Source organism: Seriola aureovittata, chromosome 16 (genome assembly GCF_021018895.1).
Source record: "Seriola aureovittata isolate HTS-2021-v1 ecotype China chromosome 16, ASM2101889v1, whole genome shotgun sequence".
Classification (NCBI taxonomy): domain Eukaryota; kingdom Metazoa; phylum Chordata; class Actinopteri; order Carangiformes; family Carangidae; genus Seriola; species Seriola aureovittata.
Window position 1 is genome coordinate 2,170,109 of NC_079379.1, and position 19,940 is coordinate 2,190,048.

The 19,940-nt window shown below is 38.3% G+C and overlaps 3 protein-coding genes and 1 long non-coding RNA gene across 9 annotated transcripts in view; 3 read left to right on the forward strand and 1 right to left on the reverse strand.

Annotated features, from left to right (window-relative positions):
• The window catches only part of LOC130184052 (uncharacterized), a 38,763-nt gene extending 33,595 nt beyond the window's left edge, over positions 1 to 5,168 (forward strand). Inside the window, exons 1-3 of one of the 2 annotated variants that reach the window (XR_008829920.1) lie at positions 3,327 to 3,512; positions 3,622 to 3,761; positions 4,451 to 5,168. This is a non-coding gene — a long non-coding RNA (uncharacterized LOC130184052). Of the gene's footprint in view, positions 1 to 3,326; positions 3,513 to 3,621; positions 3,762 to 4,450 lie in introns of those variants that run through there. The other variant, XR_008829919.1, reaches the window with a different exon arrangement.
• On the reverse strand, positions 41 to 8,128 carry fbxl6 (F-box and leucine-rich repeat protein 6). The gene is made up of 10 exons (XM_056399823.1): positions 8,066 to 8,128; positions 5,643 to 6,257; positions 4,399 to 4,557; positions 4,228 to 4,291; positions 3,592 to 3,723; positions 3,198 to 3,305; positions 2,989 to 3,102; positions 1,920 to 2,151; positions 1,377 to 1,620; positions 41 to 1,201 (listed from the first exon to the last, which is right to left on the reverse strand). The coding sequence occupies exons 2-10, from the start codon at positions 6,176 to 6,178 to the stop codon at positions 1,075 to 1,077; spliced, it is 1,716 nt and encodes a 571-aa protein (XP_056255798.1). The 5' UTR covers positions 6,179 to 6,257; positions 8,066 to 8,128; the 3' UTR covers positions 41 to 1,074.
• Positions 8,129 to 8,199: 71 nt separating this feature from the next.
• On the forward strand, positions 8,200 to 13,201 carry LOC130184048 (uncharacterized). 5 transcript variants are annotated; one of them, XM_056399819.1, is made up of 4 exons: positions 8,200 to 8,277; positions 9,327 to 9,516; positions 9,800 to 9,866; positions 10,175 to 13,201. In XM_056399819.1, exons 3-4 carry the CDS (start codon positions 9,806 to 9,808, stop codon positions 12,736 to 12,738), a joined length of 2,625 nt encoding a protein of 874 aa, XP_056255794.1. In that variant the 5' UTR covers positions 8,200 to 8,277; positions 9,327 to 9,516; positions 9,800 to 9,805; the 3' UTR covers positions 12,739 to 13,201. The 5 variants fall into 5 exon arrangements, with proteins under 5 accessions (XP_056255794.1, XP_056255793.1, XP_056255797.1 ...); XM_056399818.1 differs by having other exon boundaries at positions 9,327 to 9,510; XM_056399822.1 differs by having other exon boundaries at positions 9,327 to 9,427.
• Positions 13,202 to 14,196: 995 nt separating this feature from the next.
• On the forward strand, positions 14,197 to 19,512 carry slc52a2 (solute carrier family 52 member 2). The gene is made up of 4 exons (XM_056399824.1): positions 14,197 to 14,654; positions 15,350 to 16,205; positions 16,310 to 16,433; positions 17,943 to 19,512. The coding sequence occupies exons 1-4, from the start codon at positions 14,525 to 14,527 to the stop codon at positions 18,150 to 18,152; spliced, it is 1,320 nt and encodes a 439-aa protein (XP_056255799.1). The 5' UTR covers positions 14,197 to 14,524; the 3' UTR covers positions 18,153 to 19,512.
• The last annotated feature ends 428 nt before the right edge of the window (positions 19,513 to 19,940 follow it).

Genomic DNA, 19,940 nt, shown 5'->3' on the forward strand with positions numbered 1-19,940 from the left:
CAAAGCATCCTGATTAGTTTCAATTCAACAATAAAGCAAATCATAAATAAACACGTTTAGTTTTCAAAAAATGGGAAATGTCTTTTATGAAACGTACATGGATACTTGAATGAACACTGCAAGACATATTTTCAACTTTATAGTGACATGTTGAACATTTTATTATTTCAAATATTTATTGACAAACTTTTGTTTGGAATTATGGTAACTTAAAAAAAGACTAAAATATGAAAATCCAAGAAATCCCGGTATAGACAATTAAATGTCCCTGTAGGTTTATGATTGAGGTGATTCATATAAATGTGTTCTAACTGACATTCATACAGCACCAATATGTTTTCTCACTGGATTCCTAGCCCCTAGCTTTCTAGCAATAAGGAGTGTATTTGCTTCCGTTTTGTTTGAACAACAACGCTACCGGTCAAAGGTTTTTAGAACACCTCCATTTTTCCAGTTGTTACTGAAATTTAGAGCGTAATAAATCAGTGTACTCTGATATTAAAGGCTAGGACAAATAAATAATTAAGATTTAAGAATCATACAATCTTAAATTCTAAATCCTTTTCGACTCATCTAGCAGCACAACACACCTGTGGCGTTCTTTTCTACAATGGAAATGAAACGTTGTTTCTAAAGTTTGTTGCAACACTGTGTGTGTAATCAACAAAAGTTGGTGCTTAATTTACTTCAATTTCTGCAGGAAAGCTGGAAGTTTAGCAATTCCTTAATCCCTGAGATCCCTATGAAATTTAGATGATTTTTCACTTTTTGGTAACATAGTTTTATTGTATTTTACCTTGGAAGTTTACCACTTACTTTTGCACCATTTAAAGTTAGTTGCTGGACCTGAGCTGCTGAAATTTTGATAAAAACTAGAAAAATGGGTTGTTCTAAAACTTTCTGACCAGTAGTGTACATATAAAGCAATATATACACTACAACAACAACACCTGAGGGTAAAATAACCAAATTACTTAAACAACATAATCCATGGACAGGAGTATTTAAAGACATTTCAGGTGGGCTTTGTAAATTCAGTTTATGATTTCCGGAATGAAATGAATATCTGAACTACTACAATTTTTCCAGCAGCTGGCGAATGTCTTCTTGGCCACGGTAAATTCTCTTAATTCCTCTGGGAAGATAACGGCAGCATGAGAGGTTGAGGTAGCTAAGAGCTGTCATTTGGCTGATGACTGACCTGAAAAAATAAAAAAAGTTATATAAGAAATCACAATGTTAAAGTTGCAGAACTCAGGATTTACAAATGTGAATGCTTGATTCATGCTCAGTTCTGTATACGTGCAGATTCTCTCTTAAAAGTGTTGGTTCGTAGTTTATTAGACCGAAGTGGAGGGAAAATCATACACATGTACCTAAGGGCAGATGGTGTGATCCTTGTCCCACTAAGGTTGAGCGAACGCAGGGTATCTGCTTCTGTTGTCCCAGCAAGGTAACTCATTGCTATCTCCAAGTCCTCCTCAGTGAAGAGCTGATTTGCAATGTCAAGCTGCTGCAAAGTCTGACTCCACTTTTGGGTCACCACGTGAAGTCCCTTCTTCAGTGACGACAACCCGACATGACTGCTGAAGTACTGTCCCCAAAACAGACACTCAAGCTCTGCCAAATGGGGAAAAAAAGAGGGAAGAAATTGGGTTTTTCGAATATAAATATAGACCATTGATATCACAAACACAGCTGGGTATGTTATTTGTAAATCCAGAATAATTACTCTACATTTACATATTAAAAAATGTAGTCAAAGTAAGTATTTCTGTGCCACTAATAATGTTTCTAACTTTTCAAAACAACAAGCTTTTCATGGGATCCAATTACATTTCATTTCAAATCCTATTTAAGTAACTTTATAACCCAAAATTGAACAAAGGGAAAGCATAAATCTCATGTGTTAGGCATACCAAGGCAGGGCAATGTCGCAAGACCAGATGGTGTTATTCGTGAACAGCCTCGCAAGTCCAGCACCCGCAGCTTCGTGGAGCTGAACAGGATGTCCAACAAATCTTTGTCGGTCATGTAGGAATAAGACGTGGTCGCGATACACAGCTCCTCCAGTAATGGGAAGCCCGCCGCTGAATCGGCTCCGCTACGCGTCGTCTTGTGCAGAGGTCTGACGTTCAGCATTCGGAAGGTCTAATGGGAATTACAATAGATGTACAATAGAAGTACATCAATGCGTAAGGCCATGCACAAGGGTCATGGTGTGTGCAAGACATTCACAGTAGACAAAATATTCATTATCAATTAATATGATGAGTAGAATCATCAATCAAATTCAAAACAAATAAAAAACGGTAAAAGTGAAAATGTCCATGATATTTTGTCATAGCTCAAGGTAACATCTTCACATGTCTTGTTTGACAAACAAAAAAAACACAAAACATCAAGTTTTCTCATTTATTTATTTAAGCCTTGAAGATCATTGAGGTTTCCCTCATTTGTAATGATGTTGAGACACATAGAAATACACAGTTAATACACAGAGTTAAAAATTATTTTTAAAAAATAGGGCTGCACAATTTTATCGAAAAAATAATTGAAATCTCAATATAGCTGAGTGCAATATCCAAATCACAGGAGCTGCAATTTTTTTGATGAAGGTAAAATGTGTCACATTGTTGTGCATTATTAGCACCATCAGTGTTGTGGTGCTACAGAGACGCTCCAGCCAACACATCATATTCTCCAGATGTAACGGAACATGTTTGTTTGGTACAAGTCCAACAACAATCACATCATCATCATTTTTTAAATTTTTTTTCAGCAAAAAAAACAAAAAAACATGCAAAAACCACCACTCCACCTGAACTCGCAATATCTGCCAAAATAATCATAATGGGATTTTATTTTGCATATCGTGCAGCCCTTAAAAAAAAAAAATCAACTTAAATTTATCATTGCCATTCAGATGTATATCAAATAGTCAACAGTTGCTTCAGCAAAGAGAACTGAAAATTTAGATTTTTTTACCTTGAGTTTGGGGCATGCCATCTGTAGCGCCTGGATATAGACAGAAAGTTCACAGTCTTTACTGTCAAGCTTTGTGTTGATCTCTAGCAACTCCAGATCCGGACAGTGTCCTCTCTGGAAAATAAAATACAGTGTGTTATTATGTGCACTCAGTTCATTTGTGCTGACTGGCTTTGACAGTGTGTAACGCTCTAGAAAGAGGGGCTTACACTTATGGCAGTCAGAAGTCTGTCATTCTTCAGTCCATGAGTGAACCAGATTTGCTTGATCTGGCTCCCATGATGTTCTAGGTACTCCAGGAGTCCCTCAACCTGAAACTATAGCAAAAAAACAAGAAACAAAAAACAAGTTTTCAACAAATGTTAAACTCTATATTTAACCAAGTCTAGGCTGGAAATAAACACCTGCTGGGAAATATTGGCCTTGGATGACTAGCCATAATTTAGAGAACACATACTATACTAAACCTGAAGCTGTAAGGTGAAAAGTTGTCAGCAGCCAATGAATGTTAGAAAGCCACTATGGTAAGACCATGAAACTAACCTGTAGTCTGTGTTCTGCATTTTCTACAAGAAATGCTTACTTCACTTGTCTGTGACGTACCTCTGAATACTGGAAGTTTATGCTCTGCAGAGAGCGACAGTGCAGACCAAGGCTTTGGAAGGCGCCCACTGTCAGGCCTGTGCAGTAAGAGAGTTTGAGGGAGCGCAGCTGAGGGCAGAACTGCGAAACCACCTAAAATTGATCACAACACAAAAGGAAAGAAAATTTCGGTAAGTACAATATGTTTACCCTGAAAAGTGGATTTAATTCTTAGCATATGGAAAAAGTGTCATTTTTCATTTATTGGGTAATATTTAAAAATATGTTAATATAAATGCTTGTATACAATTGCCTGTAATTTTTGGTTGTGAATCTGTTAATTTGAAACAAAACTCAACTCATGATTAGTTCCATTAGTGATTCATAGCTGATTGTTTTTTCAGTGATTTGTTTCATCTAAAAAATGTCATAAAAGAATGGGGGAAAGTGCCGCTAATTATTCTAATGTCAGTTCTATCCCAACATACCAACACAACAAAAAGATTCACTTTACTATCATATGATGGAAACATTTCATAAATTATCAAAATAGTTTCCAGATTCATTTTCCATTGATTGATTAATCGACTATCTGTTTCCATTCTGAATCCCATTGAATAAAAATGTTGAAAAAGGTGTCAGGCCTTGATGACTTACCTCTACTGCGTGGTTAACGTTCTTCGTCCAGTGACAGAGAGAAAAGTCTCGCAGCTGAGAAAATCTAGAAAAAAGTCAAACTCTTTATTCCTTCTTTTCCAAAAATAATAGTAAAAAATACAAGCACAAACTAACAATGTTTAGGTCAAACCTCTTCTTATAACTAATAACCTGTTTTCTGCCAGCCAGTTAACAGTGTCCTTAATCTTCTTCTGAGTTTTAGGGAGCTGGTTTTTCCCTGGTGCGATCCAGCAGAAACCCACAGTCACATCACGCCACAGCACCGGACTGGAGGCAGCAACGTTCCACAGTCGACAAACTCTCCCCACCCTGCACCAGAAACACACAGTAACCCAGCTGGATGATAAAGTTGAAATGAATATCATGATATTTTACATTATCATCATTATTTATAAAGAACAAAATCTATTTTTATGGTGTCTCTATATCACAAAATTAGAGCTCAAACAATCAATAGATTAATTGATCAACAGAAAATTAATTAAAACCTCACTGGTTCCACCTTTTTCAAATGTGAATATTTGCCTATATCCTTTCAATGCTATAGTGGTAAATTGAATATGTTTGGGTTTTCAAATGTTCAGCAGACTAAACAAGAACATTAGCTTGAAGTCTGTAAAATGCAATACAAATTTTATTACATTGTTTTATATTTTATGTATTTTATTATATTATTGTCTGACACTTTAAAGACCAAATGATCAATCAAGAAAATAATCAGCAGTTGTATGAAAATAATCAGCAGTTGCATTTGTAATCTTGAATCTACAAAATCAGATACAAAATAACTGATGTTCAAGGAAACGAAATGTGTAAAACTGTAAAGCACATGGCAAATCTATTTGTACACCATATTCTCATACACAAAGGTCATTCACTGCTCAACAGAAATAAAATAAGCATAATAAAAGTAAAAAACATGATAAGAAAACGGTATAAAACAGTATAAAAACACATTATAGAATAGATAATATCTCATTCAAGTGCAAGATTTAAAGATTAAATGAATGCAGAGGAGAACAGAGCAGTTTTTAGCTTCTTTTTTAAGCCAGTTACGATTTGGGAAGATTTGATTTGATCCCTTGGGAGCTGGGTCCAGCTGGTTACAGCAGGGGGCAGCACAGTGACTGAATGCCATTTCACCCTGGGCTCCACTAACTGACCAGCTCCTGCTGATCTAAGAGACCTGTTGGGCTCATATACATGGAATGAAATTTCAGGGCCTTAGTGACAATAAGTAAACCTTTAAAGTCAAATCTGTTTCAGACTAGAAGTCAGTGTAAAGAACTGAGAACCTTGCCTTATGTGCTGCATATCAGTCACAGTGTCATCATTGTAGTTTATAAAATTCATTTGTAAGTTTAACTACATCAAATCAAACATCTGTTTCTTACCTGCATAAAAAGGGTACAGCACCATCTTGGACGACCACCATCTGAAAAATATTAATTAGCACCTCCTCAGGAAGACTTTGACCCCATCTGTGGTCCATTGCTTTCTGTGGCACAAACAGAGCAACATCCTCCTCCGTCTTTGTAACTGGATCATTTGCAGGTTTAGGTTTGGCACAGACTGTCTTTTTTTTCTTTATCTGGTTGCCTTTTAACTTTCTTTTAGTAAGCTTTTTCTTTTTGCTTCCCTTCTTCTGGGGCGTCCAGGCTGAACCATCGTACTGAGAGGTGGTGCTTGATATGACGAGAAGCATATCTTCCCCTTGATGGACAGTGTAGCCGAGCTGGGCGGGCCTGGAGACTCTTGCCTTTTTTTGCTTCTTTGATTTTGCATTTGTTGGCTTACGAGACTTCCTCTTCAAAGATGCCTTCTCTGACTTTGGTCCCTCTTCTCCTTGACCTGATAAATTTGAAGTACTGGGAACAGTGTCTTCTTTTCTTTCACTGTGGGTTGAAGCTTCTGCTTCAGAGGAATCCATCGTGTGCTGCTATGTGGTCTTTATAATGAGCGTGATTCCAAGAAAACGAGTCATCGGAAGAGTAGTGACATATCAGCATCTGAAAATAGAATCAGAGTAAAATCAGTTAGTATCTGTGTGGGTAATCTCATCTCTCCAGTGTGAATAAAATGTCATATTAGTACATAATGAATGAGGAGGAATGCAACAGAGTGGACGGGGAGAAAATATATACAGTGGAGTAAAACATGACATTACAATCATATATATATATATATATATATATATATATATATATATATTGTAAATTGTACATAAAGGCACATATTCCTCTGCAAAGTTGGGGCTACAGGTGTTAAGCACAATGTCATGCACAGCTGTACAATCTAGTGCAATACAGCTGCACTAGGTCAGGTACCTGCAGGTACAATATGTGATGAGGAGTTGTCGTGTAATTATTGCATGAGACAAAACTGAAAAAAATAAAATAAAATCCAAACACAGAGAATTTTAATTAACTTTTGAAATCCAGTGATCTAACGAGAGAATTTGATTTAAACAACATAGTAGATGGTTTTGAGAGAGAATATTTGATTCAAGGTGCAGTTCATATGTAATTTTAGGAACAGCACATAACTCAGGCTCTATGGTCAGCAGGTTTGTTGATTAATTTACATATTTGTGCGCTCACTTACAGCTTTTGTGTGTACGTGACAACTACTGGTTCAGGCATGATGGAGGTGGCAGACAAATGGTTTGGTTGGAAAATGCATGGTTTTGATTCAAAAAAAGTAAGGCATGGCAACTTTATTTGTATAGCACAATATCATACACTGAAGCAAAAAAAAAAGTATAATGACAAATCAGTATAAAATCACAGATTAAATAGATAATATCTCATTAAAGTGCAAGATTAAAAAAATAAATGAAGGCGGAGGAGAACAGAGCAGTTTTAAGATTCTAGCAGTAGTCTATGATTCACGTGTCTCTTTTTATTTTTCCTTGCAGGTAATCAATCCTGTTATGAAACATTTCTGTATAAATGAGGCTATATCTATGGTACACACAGATATATAGTTCACTTGTTGTATTCTGTGTAATGCAACCATATGGTTGTACACCCGCTGTATTATTTTACATTAATCATACTATATAATACAACATAATATATTATAATATTATATTATATATAATATAACATAATACGTGCACACTGAAAGAGTAACTATAGTAAACTATTATTTAATTCCCAAATTAGTTTCTGATTACTTTTCTGTCAATAGCCAAACTGATAAATCAACTGATGATTGCTGCAGCTCTAAAGAGTGCTTTAACTTAAGGTGAAGATCTGAGTGCTTCTCCCATCATCAGGAATTTAGACAAGGAAGCTGCGGGAGTTCGTATTTCATGTTAGCTAGAAATAGCTGTTTGTTGTCAGTGAACGTGCAGCATGTTGTTGAAAATGTGACTTATACCAATTTACCCTTAACAAAAACTCTAATCTTATCGTTTTCCAGATGATGATTTGCCTGCACTCTTGTTTTGTTTCTAAACGGAAAACCAGACACATTCATCCTCGTCGATTTTGAAGACTATCAAATAATATACAACATAATACCCTTTCAAGAACCAAGAACCCGTTCAGTGGTGTTAATTGTTAGTTAATTTAATCATTACTCTATCGACGGCATGGTTAATTTGTTAAATAAATGAAATTAGCTGATCGGGAAACGTTAACCATGCTAACCTGTGTTACAACTAGTTACTTTCCGAGTCACAATACAACAAAACGTAGCAGACAAACGGCACAGCAGCTATCGTTACGTTGACAACAAGTACTGATAAAACAATTAATAATTATTTTCTGGAATAAAGACGAGCAGCTGTTTTTCCTGTTTTTTACGTTACCTGGTGCTAGTTCACGTTAACGGCTGACTTCCTCCAGCCTCAGTAGCACACACACAATGCTTTCCACATCCTCGCTGTGATTGGAGGAGACTTCTACAAAAGCCCACCTTCTGTTAAACTGTCCAATCACTTAGCAGCTTACTGTTCCGACCCCTCCATCGTGTGTTGTTGTGGTGAGGAGCAATGATGGAGTAGTAGTCAGAGAATGGGAGGTAGGAACTTGTGTTTTTTTTAAATTCTACTTTTACTGCTTGTTAACTTGAAATCATTTGGAAGTGCTACAAAAGGCAGAATAGCTCTTCTGCTCCGGTATTACTCGCGGATGATTGTAGTGCATCGTGCGGAATTTCCTGTAGGTAAAGTTGGCGCTAACATTAGCATTTTGCTCACAAGGCTAACATTAGCATGCAGAGGTAGTGCAGCATGGCGTTAAAGGTTTTATTATGTAAAGTTCTGATTGTAGTCTGAGCCAATAACCCACAAAGACTAACTCTGGTTGTTTTGTTTATTTGAATTTAATGGTAAAGAAAGTTCATGTGTGCAGCTGTTAAAGCATATCCAGAGGTGGAGGGTGGGGGAAGGGATTCCCTGCATAGCTTGGACCACTAAGTCCCACAAGGTGGCACAAATTTATACTAATTTTCCTGCATATTATAGGTTATAATTTTCAGGTTTTGTTGAAACCGCTTTAAAGACATGTTTATTCAACTATATGTTCATTCACTGCTTCACTGTCTTGTGTTATGATGAGAGATGTTATTATTTTGTCAACCCCATTTATATCAACCAGGGGGTAGTATAAAATAAAAATGATTTTATAAAAAAAAAAAAAAAAAATGATGTGTATAAATATCCACATATTTGTGTTGAACACTAAAAGAACCACAAATGAGATTATAAATTGGTGTGAGTCTTATCTTGAGTATAATATATCTTTAGCATTTGATGTATGACGACATCCTTCAGCTGCAACACCTTAATTAACACCAGGCGTCTAGAAGAGTGCATGAAAACCTGTTAACACTCAAGTAGAGAAGTTGAAATAGAAGCTGAAGTAATGGAAATATGGTTGAAACCTTCCCTTTGTACAACTCCACCGTTAAACATAGATAGTTACAAGATCACTATGTCTTATTTGAAAAAATACTGTAACCACATCCACTTTTATATAATTGATAGTGATAAACATGGAGTCTAAAATGAATTTAAATGGACACATTTCTTGGAACATTTCACCTCTAACTGTTATTTTCTTTTTCAGGGAAGCTAAAAAGCAGATCTTCAGTATAGTGCCTTTCTGCATACTAATACCAAGAGAAGGCATTTTTCTACAGGGGTGCGTTCTCCAGGACAACACTGAGAGTACGATACTGGTTCCAGTTCTGCTTCACCTCCTTGTACACTCAGGAGCAAACACTTCATGGAGCATTGACTGAAAATTATAAGTAAATGTTTTTTACTTGTTGTTAGTGCTTTTTTTCTTAAGTTTAATGCATAGAAAATATTCACAGTTAATATAAAAATGATGGTGGGCATTTAAAAAAAACATCACAATTGAACTCTTTAGTTTCATAAATTCAGTTTCAACCAGACTTTAGGTATGATTACACATGAATGTCAATTGTCAATATCAAGCATTTTGTCATGATGTAAACATCCCCTTCTTTTTTAAGTTGTGAGTTTAAAGATACTGATGATTAAAGGTTTTCTAATGTGTCTTTTCTTTTAAACCAGCACACAATGGAGGAGGGTGAAGATTTCTCTCTGTGTGGAAAAGCAGCTGTAACTGAAGCTAATCTGAGTAAGTAAAATGGCCATGGTGCTAAAATGTCTATATGAGCTAAAACTCTCTATTTAAAGTATATATAGATGATAAATATATTACTGAACATTAATTAATTAATCTATTTATTGTATTTCAATACCTCCAGAAGACTTTGCATGTGTAGTGGTTGCCTTTTCATTATCAGAAAGTATAAATAAACAAATTTAATCCAGTACAATTACAGAATTTTTAACAACCCTGCCTCCACTTCATTCAAAATTTGTGACCTCACCTCTCAGTCAAGTATGTCTATCTAATCACTTGCTATCTTTCCTGTTTTTCAGGGGATGAGTACTATTGGAGGCTTGTTGCAGATTTCATTGGTCCTCAGTCGGGGGAAGGATTAGAGCTTGAAGAAGCACCATGCAAGAACAGACTTTTGATTCAAGTAGGACTTCTGAGAGAAGATAATAATTTCCCATGGATTGCCATCGTAGATTGGCTCAAGAAAATTTTCCCCAAATATCACTCGGCTGATTTTCGTCGTTTGATTGAAAGAGGCATCGCAACAACACTAAGTCTGGGGAGCGAAGCGAGGTTTACTTTTCTGGAATCAGTTGTCAACTTTAACTTTGTCGGCCCCATATGTGATAGCATCGGGGTTGAACGTCAACATCTTTTGGAAATGAGGGATTTTTCAGAGCGAGCACAATCAATCGAAGTCACAAATGGATTGATTCTCGAGTTGACCAATTTTGTCACTAGGGAGAAAATTGCCCCAGTCGTTATAGTTAGTTGGCTTAGGAACTTCAACCCTGAGTTTTGTAAGAGAGGGGATATTCAAAGGGCATATAAAGTCCTCAGGGCCAAGATAAAGAAGTTAAAACTGTACTGCCGCAATTCAGAAACACGACGTCACAGGAGGAATGCAGCGTTGGAAAATATGCTTCAAACTCCATTTGAACTGGTGCGGAAAAAAACACCTAAGTTTGTTGTGAAGAAACGCATGAGAAGAGATGACAGCATCAGTTATGAAAAAGTTACAATCAAGGAAGAATATGAGAGCTATGAAATCATGCAAGGTGACGGCCCTGAGATGAACAGAGGAGTCATAAAGAAAATAATACTGAAAGAACATGTCTCTATACGTGATGAAAGTGATGAGGATTCGGATGCATCCAGCAGTGAAGAGGAAACCTCAGATATCAAAGCAGAGGCCCTGACGCTGCTTGACATTGCAATGCTGTCAGTCCACAAGCTGTCAAGTGTGTATGGTGGTAAAACCACAACCTGCAAGCAAGTTTCCTTGGATCTCCTCAAAAACCACTACACTCTAACCTGCAAGGAGCATCCAGCCATGGCAGAGTTTGAGAAAAAACTGGACACACTCATTGAAGACATTACTCTAGCCTCTCCTGTGGTGTTTCTAAACTACAACGCCAATTTCCTTGTCGACATGCATGACGCAGTTGAGCAGCACATTATGAGCTTTGAAAAAGAGATTGTTCTATCAACTGGAGAGAAACTTGGCCGTGACAAGCTTCCAAAATTCAAGGACTTTGTGAATCTGTCAGAAAGTGCCACTTCACGCTACATTCACATGGCTTGCGATATTTTAAGTCCTCACACCCCTGATATGCAAAACTACAGAAAACACTGGTTAGCCTTCTGTGAGGAAAAGAAAAACCCCTCCAGACTCACAGTGAATCAGTCAAACCGATTCAACAACTACTTCCAAGCTGCAGCGGGTCTGATTCATCATCACAAAGAGATCGCTCTCTTCTTCTCTGATTTGCTGTCACTGAACAACGACGAATGCCCAAACGTCATTCTTGAGAGTGTCGCCGCTGATGCTAACGATTCTGTGATTCAGAGCCTGGTGTGCGTTCTGGCCATTGTTCACTGCAAGATCCTCGGCCCTTTCTGGCAGCTCCTGAAAAGTGGAGGAGAGTACTCGCAGTTCAGCCGGTACATGCTCTGTCTCTACCAGAAGTACCTTGATTGGTCCAAAGATCCTTCAACTCTACTGGAACCTGAAGGGGCCACAAATGTTTTCCTGCAGTTCCCATTGCAGGAGAAAACATTTGATGGAGTGTTTCATTACTGTGGTCAGTGGCACACAAATAGGGAGCTAATCAGAGCTTGCTTGAAAAGAACCATAAAGGTAATTGCAGCCGTAACTGAGGAACATCTGAAGGACTTCCTGCCAGGAGGAACATTTTCTGAAGTCCCATCACCAGATTTGAGCTTGCAACTCGTAAGTTGCACCTTCTCCGTCCTGATGGCGGAGTATCCCTTTGGCCATGAATACCCTTACAAGAACAAAAGACCTGAAAAGTCCTCTAAACAGTCCTCACAGAAAAACTTGTCATCAGATAGCTCTCAGGAAGATGATGAACGGTCTGGTTCATTTGACGGCAGCTCTGATGAGTCCTCCGGTTGGCATCCTAAAAAGAATATACGCCTCAGCCAAAAAGACGACTGCAGCCCGCAGCCGAAAAAAGCTTACAGCGGTAAAAGAGAAAGGGCTGTAAGAGTAGAGCAAGAAGAGGTTGAGGAGAACATGGACAGGAAGTACATAATATCTACAGTGAACAGAAATGGAGGACCATGCAAGTCACAGCAGGACGTTGACAAAATGCTGCTGCGTTTTGATGGAAAGCCCCGAGTGGAGAAACGAGAAGCCATCCGCTGCGAGATACTGTATCAGAAAATGATTCTCAACAACACAGACCCTCACTTGGATTGCATTTTCCGCAACAGCACGCAAATGGTGCTGAAGCTAAAGCTTGCGCTCCCACGTGTTAAACCTGGGTACTCTCTTGTTTTGGCACCAAAAAAGACCAAAACAAAGCCTGTGCTGCAAGAACCAGATGCAACAGGGAAGAGTGAAAGCAGCAGCATCTGAGAGATTTAATTTCATCTAAAAAAAAAATAATAAAAATTTGAAATTGAGGGACAGAGGGTGATGAATTACATGGAAGACCATTTGAAGGAACTTGTGCTTGTGAATCATGTGACTTCCTCACATGATTCTATGTTTACAGACTAAACAGAAATACACACAATGGCCTCAATCTTTCAATACAAATACACTAATAATGTATGATTCTCTATAGGCCAAATTAACTCATCATGTATGTTGTACAAACAATATTTTGATGCCATTAGTCGGGACGGTTGTTAGATTTTGTAACAGATATTTTTGATATGATAGAACTCCATAATTTGCATGGCACTGTATTTGAACTATGTCTAGAAAAGAAAACGGTACTCTTCTTTTATATAAAAGATTGTACCTATTGTAATTATGCACAGGTCAACACTAACTACTGCTGATATAAAAATCTAAATAAACATCTTTGTTCATAGTTTGTTTTATTAACTTTGTCAACCTTTATGATAAAGTAGAAAACGAATGTCTATTCATTTAGACCAGAGTTCAGTTACAAAATCTACCCAGCTTCAGTTCAAGTTCATGACTATCGAACAGACCTAGTGTTTTGCTTTTGTCACTCACATAATAACCTTGTGTTTTTCCCAGATTTAAAGGGCATTTGTGGTTGCATCACAGGCATCAGCCATGTCAATGAGTTCATGCTTATAAAAGCGTTGGCTGGGAGGGGCTCAAGAAAATAGTGAGGCAGTAACTGCAGTAGGGCTTATTAGGGTCACTGTGCCAAAAAGCATTATGATCTTTTTTTGAACTACAGTTGCTAAGTCTTAGATCCACCGATGGAGGAAATGAGGGAGGCTGCAAGCTTTCTTATGAACGCCCTCTATTGTATTAGATTTGATTTTGAGGGAGATTAAATAACTTTGATAAACTTTGTGTCACCACAAACTGGTGCTCAGTGCTTCAGAGTCCAGCAATTAAAAAATAAAATAAAATAAAGGCCCGAAATCTAAGCATATTTTTAAAAATCCAATGTTATTGCATGAATTCATAATACATCCATGTGTGATGATGATGTCTCGGGAAACTGATTGTTGGACTAAACCAAGCACAAAAACCCTGACAGCTGATGGAGCCACTGTCGCACACTGAAATGTGTGGTTTCAGGTAAGAAGTGTTATGTTTTAAACCATATTTTAGATGCAGATCAGATATGTTTTGTATGAAAATGATTTTACTGCAAAATGTCCGGTAACTGCAATGCTAAATAAAAGTAATGAAGTTCAAAGTACTTTGAAATGTAGTGAAGTAGAAGGATAAAGTAACATGAAATAGAAATACTCAAAGTACAAATACATCGAAGCTGGCGTCGCCGGCAGGAAAACAACACAGTTGTCGAGGATTTCTGTGACGATGGTGCATTCAGGAGTCTCGGAAAATTGAAACTTCTACCGAGCACAAAAACAGTGACAGCTGATGTAGCCACTGTCGCAAACTGAACTGGGTAGTTTTAGGTAAGAAGTGTTTCTATTTCATTTGCATTGTGCAACCATTGCGAGAATAGCTGTGGTAAAGCGGCAATCGCCCTGTTGTAATTGATCGAAACCCATTTGTAAATGTAATTAACGAGGAGTAAGCGAAGGCAACAGAAGGGGCGGGAACTTTGCGTAAGTGTCCACCATTGTCCAGGTTAACACACTGCAGCTTGTGGAGGAACATATTGTCGGTGTCTACCCCAAACAAAGTCAAAGGGGTTACCCGCATTTTCTTTGTTTTCTTGGCCGGAATAAGCGCTACCATGCCCGGTAGCTGGTGGAGCAGCGCCGCGGTGACCCACGGGCTGATGGCTCTTTTTGCCATGGGCTCCTGGGTTTCCGTCAACAGCCTGTGGGTCGAGCTCCCGGTGGTTGTCAATGTGCTGCCCGAAGGTCAGTGGTATAACTTTCCAAGATATTTACAGATGTCCAGTTACATCCGGGCCTTTATTTGAATGTCGTTGCTTTTATTATTCAGACTTCGTCGACCACAGTTGGACTCGACTGTGACGATGTTAGCGTCATCCCAGCTAGCTAAACATTTAACTGAAGACTAAAGGTCTAGTGTTGTGGTTTATACTCAGTTGGCAGTTTATTAGGAACAGTCCTGCAATAGAGAAGTAAGAGAGGTCCATACAGAAAATTCACAAAAATAATAAAGGAAATCTAACAAAACAGCAATATACAGAATATACGATCTTCATCAGTAATGCCTTTTTGTTTTACAGATTCAGGGTAAAAGGAGTTTTCTTTCTCAGCATGTTTTTGTTTTTATATATTTCGAAGCAAATGTTGTCAAATGCACATATGACACATATATGGTACGTGGATTGGTGCATAACAGAATAAAGTGAGGAAAAAAACGATAAATAATTGATTAGAATACATGCATATAATTAGAAAAGCATTTGAAGATCATCAGAAACACACAAGAGAATACTTGATGGGTAATTTAAAGTGAGCAAACGTAAATCTCAAACATTGTCCCATTTTTTTTCAAAATAAGATGTAAAATTATTGTGTAATATTGTGGGGGTTTTTTTTTATATCTTATTACCCTAACAGATGTTTCCCTTTTCTTGTTTCAGGGTGGAACCTGCCTGCCTACCTCTCAGTGCTGATAGCGTTTGGGAACCTGGGTCCGATAGCAGTGACCATCACACACCACTGTGCTCCGGGACGTTTAAACGAACGCCTGGTGATCCACTGCATCCAGGTGCTGGCGGTGGTGGCGTCGGCTTTTCTAGCCGTCTTCTGGTCACACACTGTCACAATAGCAGGATCGGAAAGGTCGCTGCCCTTCCTGCTCTTCACCTTTGTGTTGTCTTTGGTTTGCTGCACGTCCAACGTCACCTTCCTGCCTTTTATGTTTCGTTACCCGCCTCAGTATATCCGTACTTTCTTCATTGGTCAGGGGTTCAGTGCCTTGTTCCCTTGCATCGTGGCCTTAGGGCAAGGTGTTGGGAAGCTGGAGTGTAAAACAGTGAATGGCACAGTGCAGCCACAGTATTTAAAAGAGAGCTTCCCTGCCCAGAACTTCTTCTGGTTCTTGTGTGTCATGCTGTCAGTCTCAGCTGTAAGCTTCCTGGCTTTGACACGAAGACATACAGAGTCACAGCAAGATACACCGCCGCAGGAGTCTGATAAAGCAGAGGCAGCAAAGAACGGAGAGGAGACTCACCCGCTGCACAACGGAGGGACGCCGGTGTCTGAGGAGCAGGTGCAGGTGGAGGAACAGCCGCCCGCTCAGACGTTCTGGACGCCACGCAATATCTACATGCTGATGCTGCTCGCTGTCTCCAATGCCCTCACCAACGGGGTCCTCCCATCTGTGCAGAGCTTCTCCTGTCTGCCCTATGGCACCATGACCTTTCACCTTTCTGTGGTCCTGGGCAACATCGCAAACCCCCTGGCCTGCTTTCTGGCCATGTTTGTTGTCCTCAGGTGAGAGAATTTTTGTCTTTGTGCTGATGAACGGTTAAACTATTTGTAAGAGCACACCTGTTTTTACCGTTGATGGTTGTGACCATTTGTTCTTTGTCTTCCAGGTCCTCCACAGGTCTGGGCTTCTTGTCTGTCGCAGGGGGAGTATTTGCTGCATATCTCATGGGATTAGCAGCACTCAGCCCCTGTCCACCGCTCCTGGGAAACCCTGCTGGTGTGGCTTTAGTGGTGAGAGCTAATACTCATCTCTAGGCTTTTGTGTTTTTTTAATTATTTGATTCTAGTACAGATTTTTCCACATGACTTTTACCAAAAACCACAATTCCTTGAGAAATGAGAATTTTGTTCTAGAAAGACCTATTTTATTCAACATAAGAGCTAATTATTACCAAATGTTGTCTAAAAAAAGAGTATAAATAATATAAAATTTGCTATTTTTTAAAATAAAATTTAAGGATTATCTGCTCAAAGACTAAATTGACAAGATTACAAATCTGACTGACAATCGACAGCTTTTGGTATATGACATTTTTGTTTATTGGGCTATGTCCACACTACTAGTAGTTTTTGCTATGTTTTCGTCTCCCGTCCACACAACTCCAGAGTTTTCGAGCACTGATAACAGAGACATTTGTAAATGCTGCTGGCCCCATTTTATTTTGAAAAGTCTGGGGTTGTGTTGTATCTGGACGGACAGTAACTGAGACCTTTGGAAACGATGACGTAGACACCCACAGTCTCTCCTGATTGGCTCTCATCAGCCTCAACTAGCAGTGGTGAATACGACATGATAATGGATATTAGTGTTACTGACCTTGTTGTCTTTGCTAGCAGCTGCTCTTCAGTTCAATTCTCTCTTTTAATGCTACAACTGTCTTTGCTGTTCTCGTTCAGTCTATTTTTTGCAACTAATTAACTGCAGAGTAGACAATCCGCTTCCTGTTTACACCGGCTTGCGCATGCTCAGTGTAGGTGATTGCTCATGTATGTGTTTGCTTTCAGGTGTGAAAAATGTAGTAGTAGAGGTAATATTCAGCATTTTCCAATTATCAGTTTCGTTATGTTTTTTTAATCGATAGCTGAGTAAACGTGTTGCTGCATTAGATTTTAAAAGGGGAGGGGTAAAACATCTTATTTGGTGATGATGATAATATTAGATAAAACAATTAAATTAAAGAGAAACTTTAGGCTGCCAGGTGAATCAGTTTACAGGTGAGAACACCACCTAATTCCATTCAGGCTCTTTGCAGCCTGTGCATGCACCTGATAATTACTAATATACACTTCCATATGTAAACACTTATTATATTCACTATATGCACTGTCAGTTTATTAGGAAGATCTAGCTAAAACTAATGTAATCTAATACAACAGTCCTGCACTAAATCCTCCTGCATGGAGGTTATAATGTTCAGTTTTAATTAAAATTGTATTAGACAATTGTTGATTATCATTGTGGACGATTTAGTTTGTGGAGCTGTGTTACATTATAAAAAAACATATTAGTGGATCCCTAGTATAGACAGTCTTGGTGCTATGGCTACTGCAGTTTGACACCCAGCCCTACACATTTTGTGCAATCTGTTCCTGTTATGCGCATTGTATTGGTATTTGTCTTTACGGGGTTTAATACATCTGGCGCCAGATGTTAAACATACTGAAGCCTCAGTTTCATCTCTTCTTTTTCTCCATGACCAACACTGACTGACTTCAGCTGCTTGTTTGCGCCCCCTGCAGGTCGTCTCCTGGATTATTTTCACTGGCCTCTTCTCATATCTGAAGGTGGTGATTGGGACTTTGCTTCATGAGGCGGGTCACGCTGCCCTGCTTTGGTGCGGCATCTTCATCCAGGCCGGCTCCCTGATCGGAGCCCTCACCATGTTCCCCCTCATCAACATCTATCATGTATTTGCCAGAGCTCAGGAGTGTGTGGATAACTGCAGTTAGCAGGAGTGAGACATGTAATGGTTTATTTTTAATACACACACACAGCTCCCATTCATTCCTCCTGGGAACTGACTGTTTCGACCATGTTTTTAGGGAAACGCCAGATCTGTTTTGGCCTCATTTTTCTTGAGGAACTCGCCACCGATGAGGCGTCCTCACCTCACCCAGAAGCCTCTGAGCCTGTGAAAGAAAAAACATTCACTCATAATGGGAGAATTGTGTTTCTGCACATTGACCAAGGGGCTGCAAAATGCATATGATGCAGTAATACCACAAGTGCTTTGTGCTCGATTTTTGTAATTGAGGTTGTTTACAGTAGCAAAAACAGCTGATGGATTTTTCCCTGTACAACAGGTCATGTGAGGTTATTTACTCAGGAACTCATCATTCATTCAAAAGCATTAATTTATTCATCCACATTTGTTGCTAATTAATGTGAAATATTACACAGTTAGTTGCAAACTACTGTCTCATCCCTGTTGAAAGGCAAACAGAGCTTTTATTTTTAATTACAGCGACTTTTTAAACGTCTGGCTACCTCTTCCCTTTGATTCCATATGAGCATGAAATACAATTATATAACTTCATCAAAGTCGAATACACAGTTCAGTTATGCAGAAGTCAGTATGATGAAAATTGTATTGTAACGATAAACATTCTTGATTTCATGCCAAAGTGAAGTGTGCCTGAGAAATGTTGAATTTAACAAAACAGAGCGATCATGAATTTCACTTTCCTTTTGTTCCTCATAATGTTTAATACAGACATTTGATGTCATTTACGCACAGTTATGTTATGCTACCTTAAGGGAACAATGTCCTTGATGAATAGCGAAGTAATGCGTTTTGGTAAACAAGGGATTCTGTCATGTCAACCTTTGAAGTAATGATCATGTATATCTTTGATATGCTCTAATACCTTGTAAGCTAATTTCGTTAACCATGCTGCTACAGTACATCACATTAACTTCATTAAACTCTTAAGAACTTTACAGAGGAAGAATATCTGTTCAGTGTGCCTCAACCTTATGGTGGCAGTCCTAATATTTTTCATTTATCAATAATTTGTCAAGTTTTGTGCTGATTTTACTGTTTAATGTTTTAATCGTTACATGATTGAAAAGGTGCTCTTTCTTTTTTTTGTTGATTTTATTTTTTTTTAATTTTTAAAAAAAATGTAAAAACTGTCTGTAACCCCAGGTATATGCAAATACAGTTTTCCATCCCATTGTCTTGAACTGTATAAGTGTCCCCCTGCCCTTCACTCTGCGTCAGTCTCCTGCCTCAGACCCGCTCTGTGTCAGCTGGCTCACCGTATCCTGGGATACCAATAAACTTGCATCACTACAGCAAACTTGAAACTAAGGACTTGAGTGAATTTTCTTCAACACTTACTAGAATATGACTTTTTTATGACTTACTATACTTAGCATAGCCTATATCACATTAGCTCTAATTTATTAAGGTACAATACAGTATGAAGCACACATTAATTTGTTAAATAAAAATGTAAATTAATCATAGGGTGCTATTCTTTGATGACTGATGACTGTATTTCTGACCTCTTGATGCTTTAGTTTGGATCTATGCTTTGTTTGAAGCCTTATGTGAGCATATGATTTAGGATTTATCACATATTGGCTTTTGGTAATCAACACATAATTCTAATGTTATCAGTCTTTTCTCTAAAAATTAAATTGGGGATTTCTAGTATCTTTCCCATTGTAAAGCAACAGATGAAATGTGCAGTTTTGCAACTGAACGTCTTAAACACTTCATCCATGTTCAC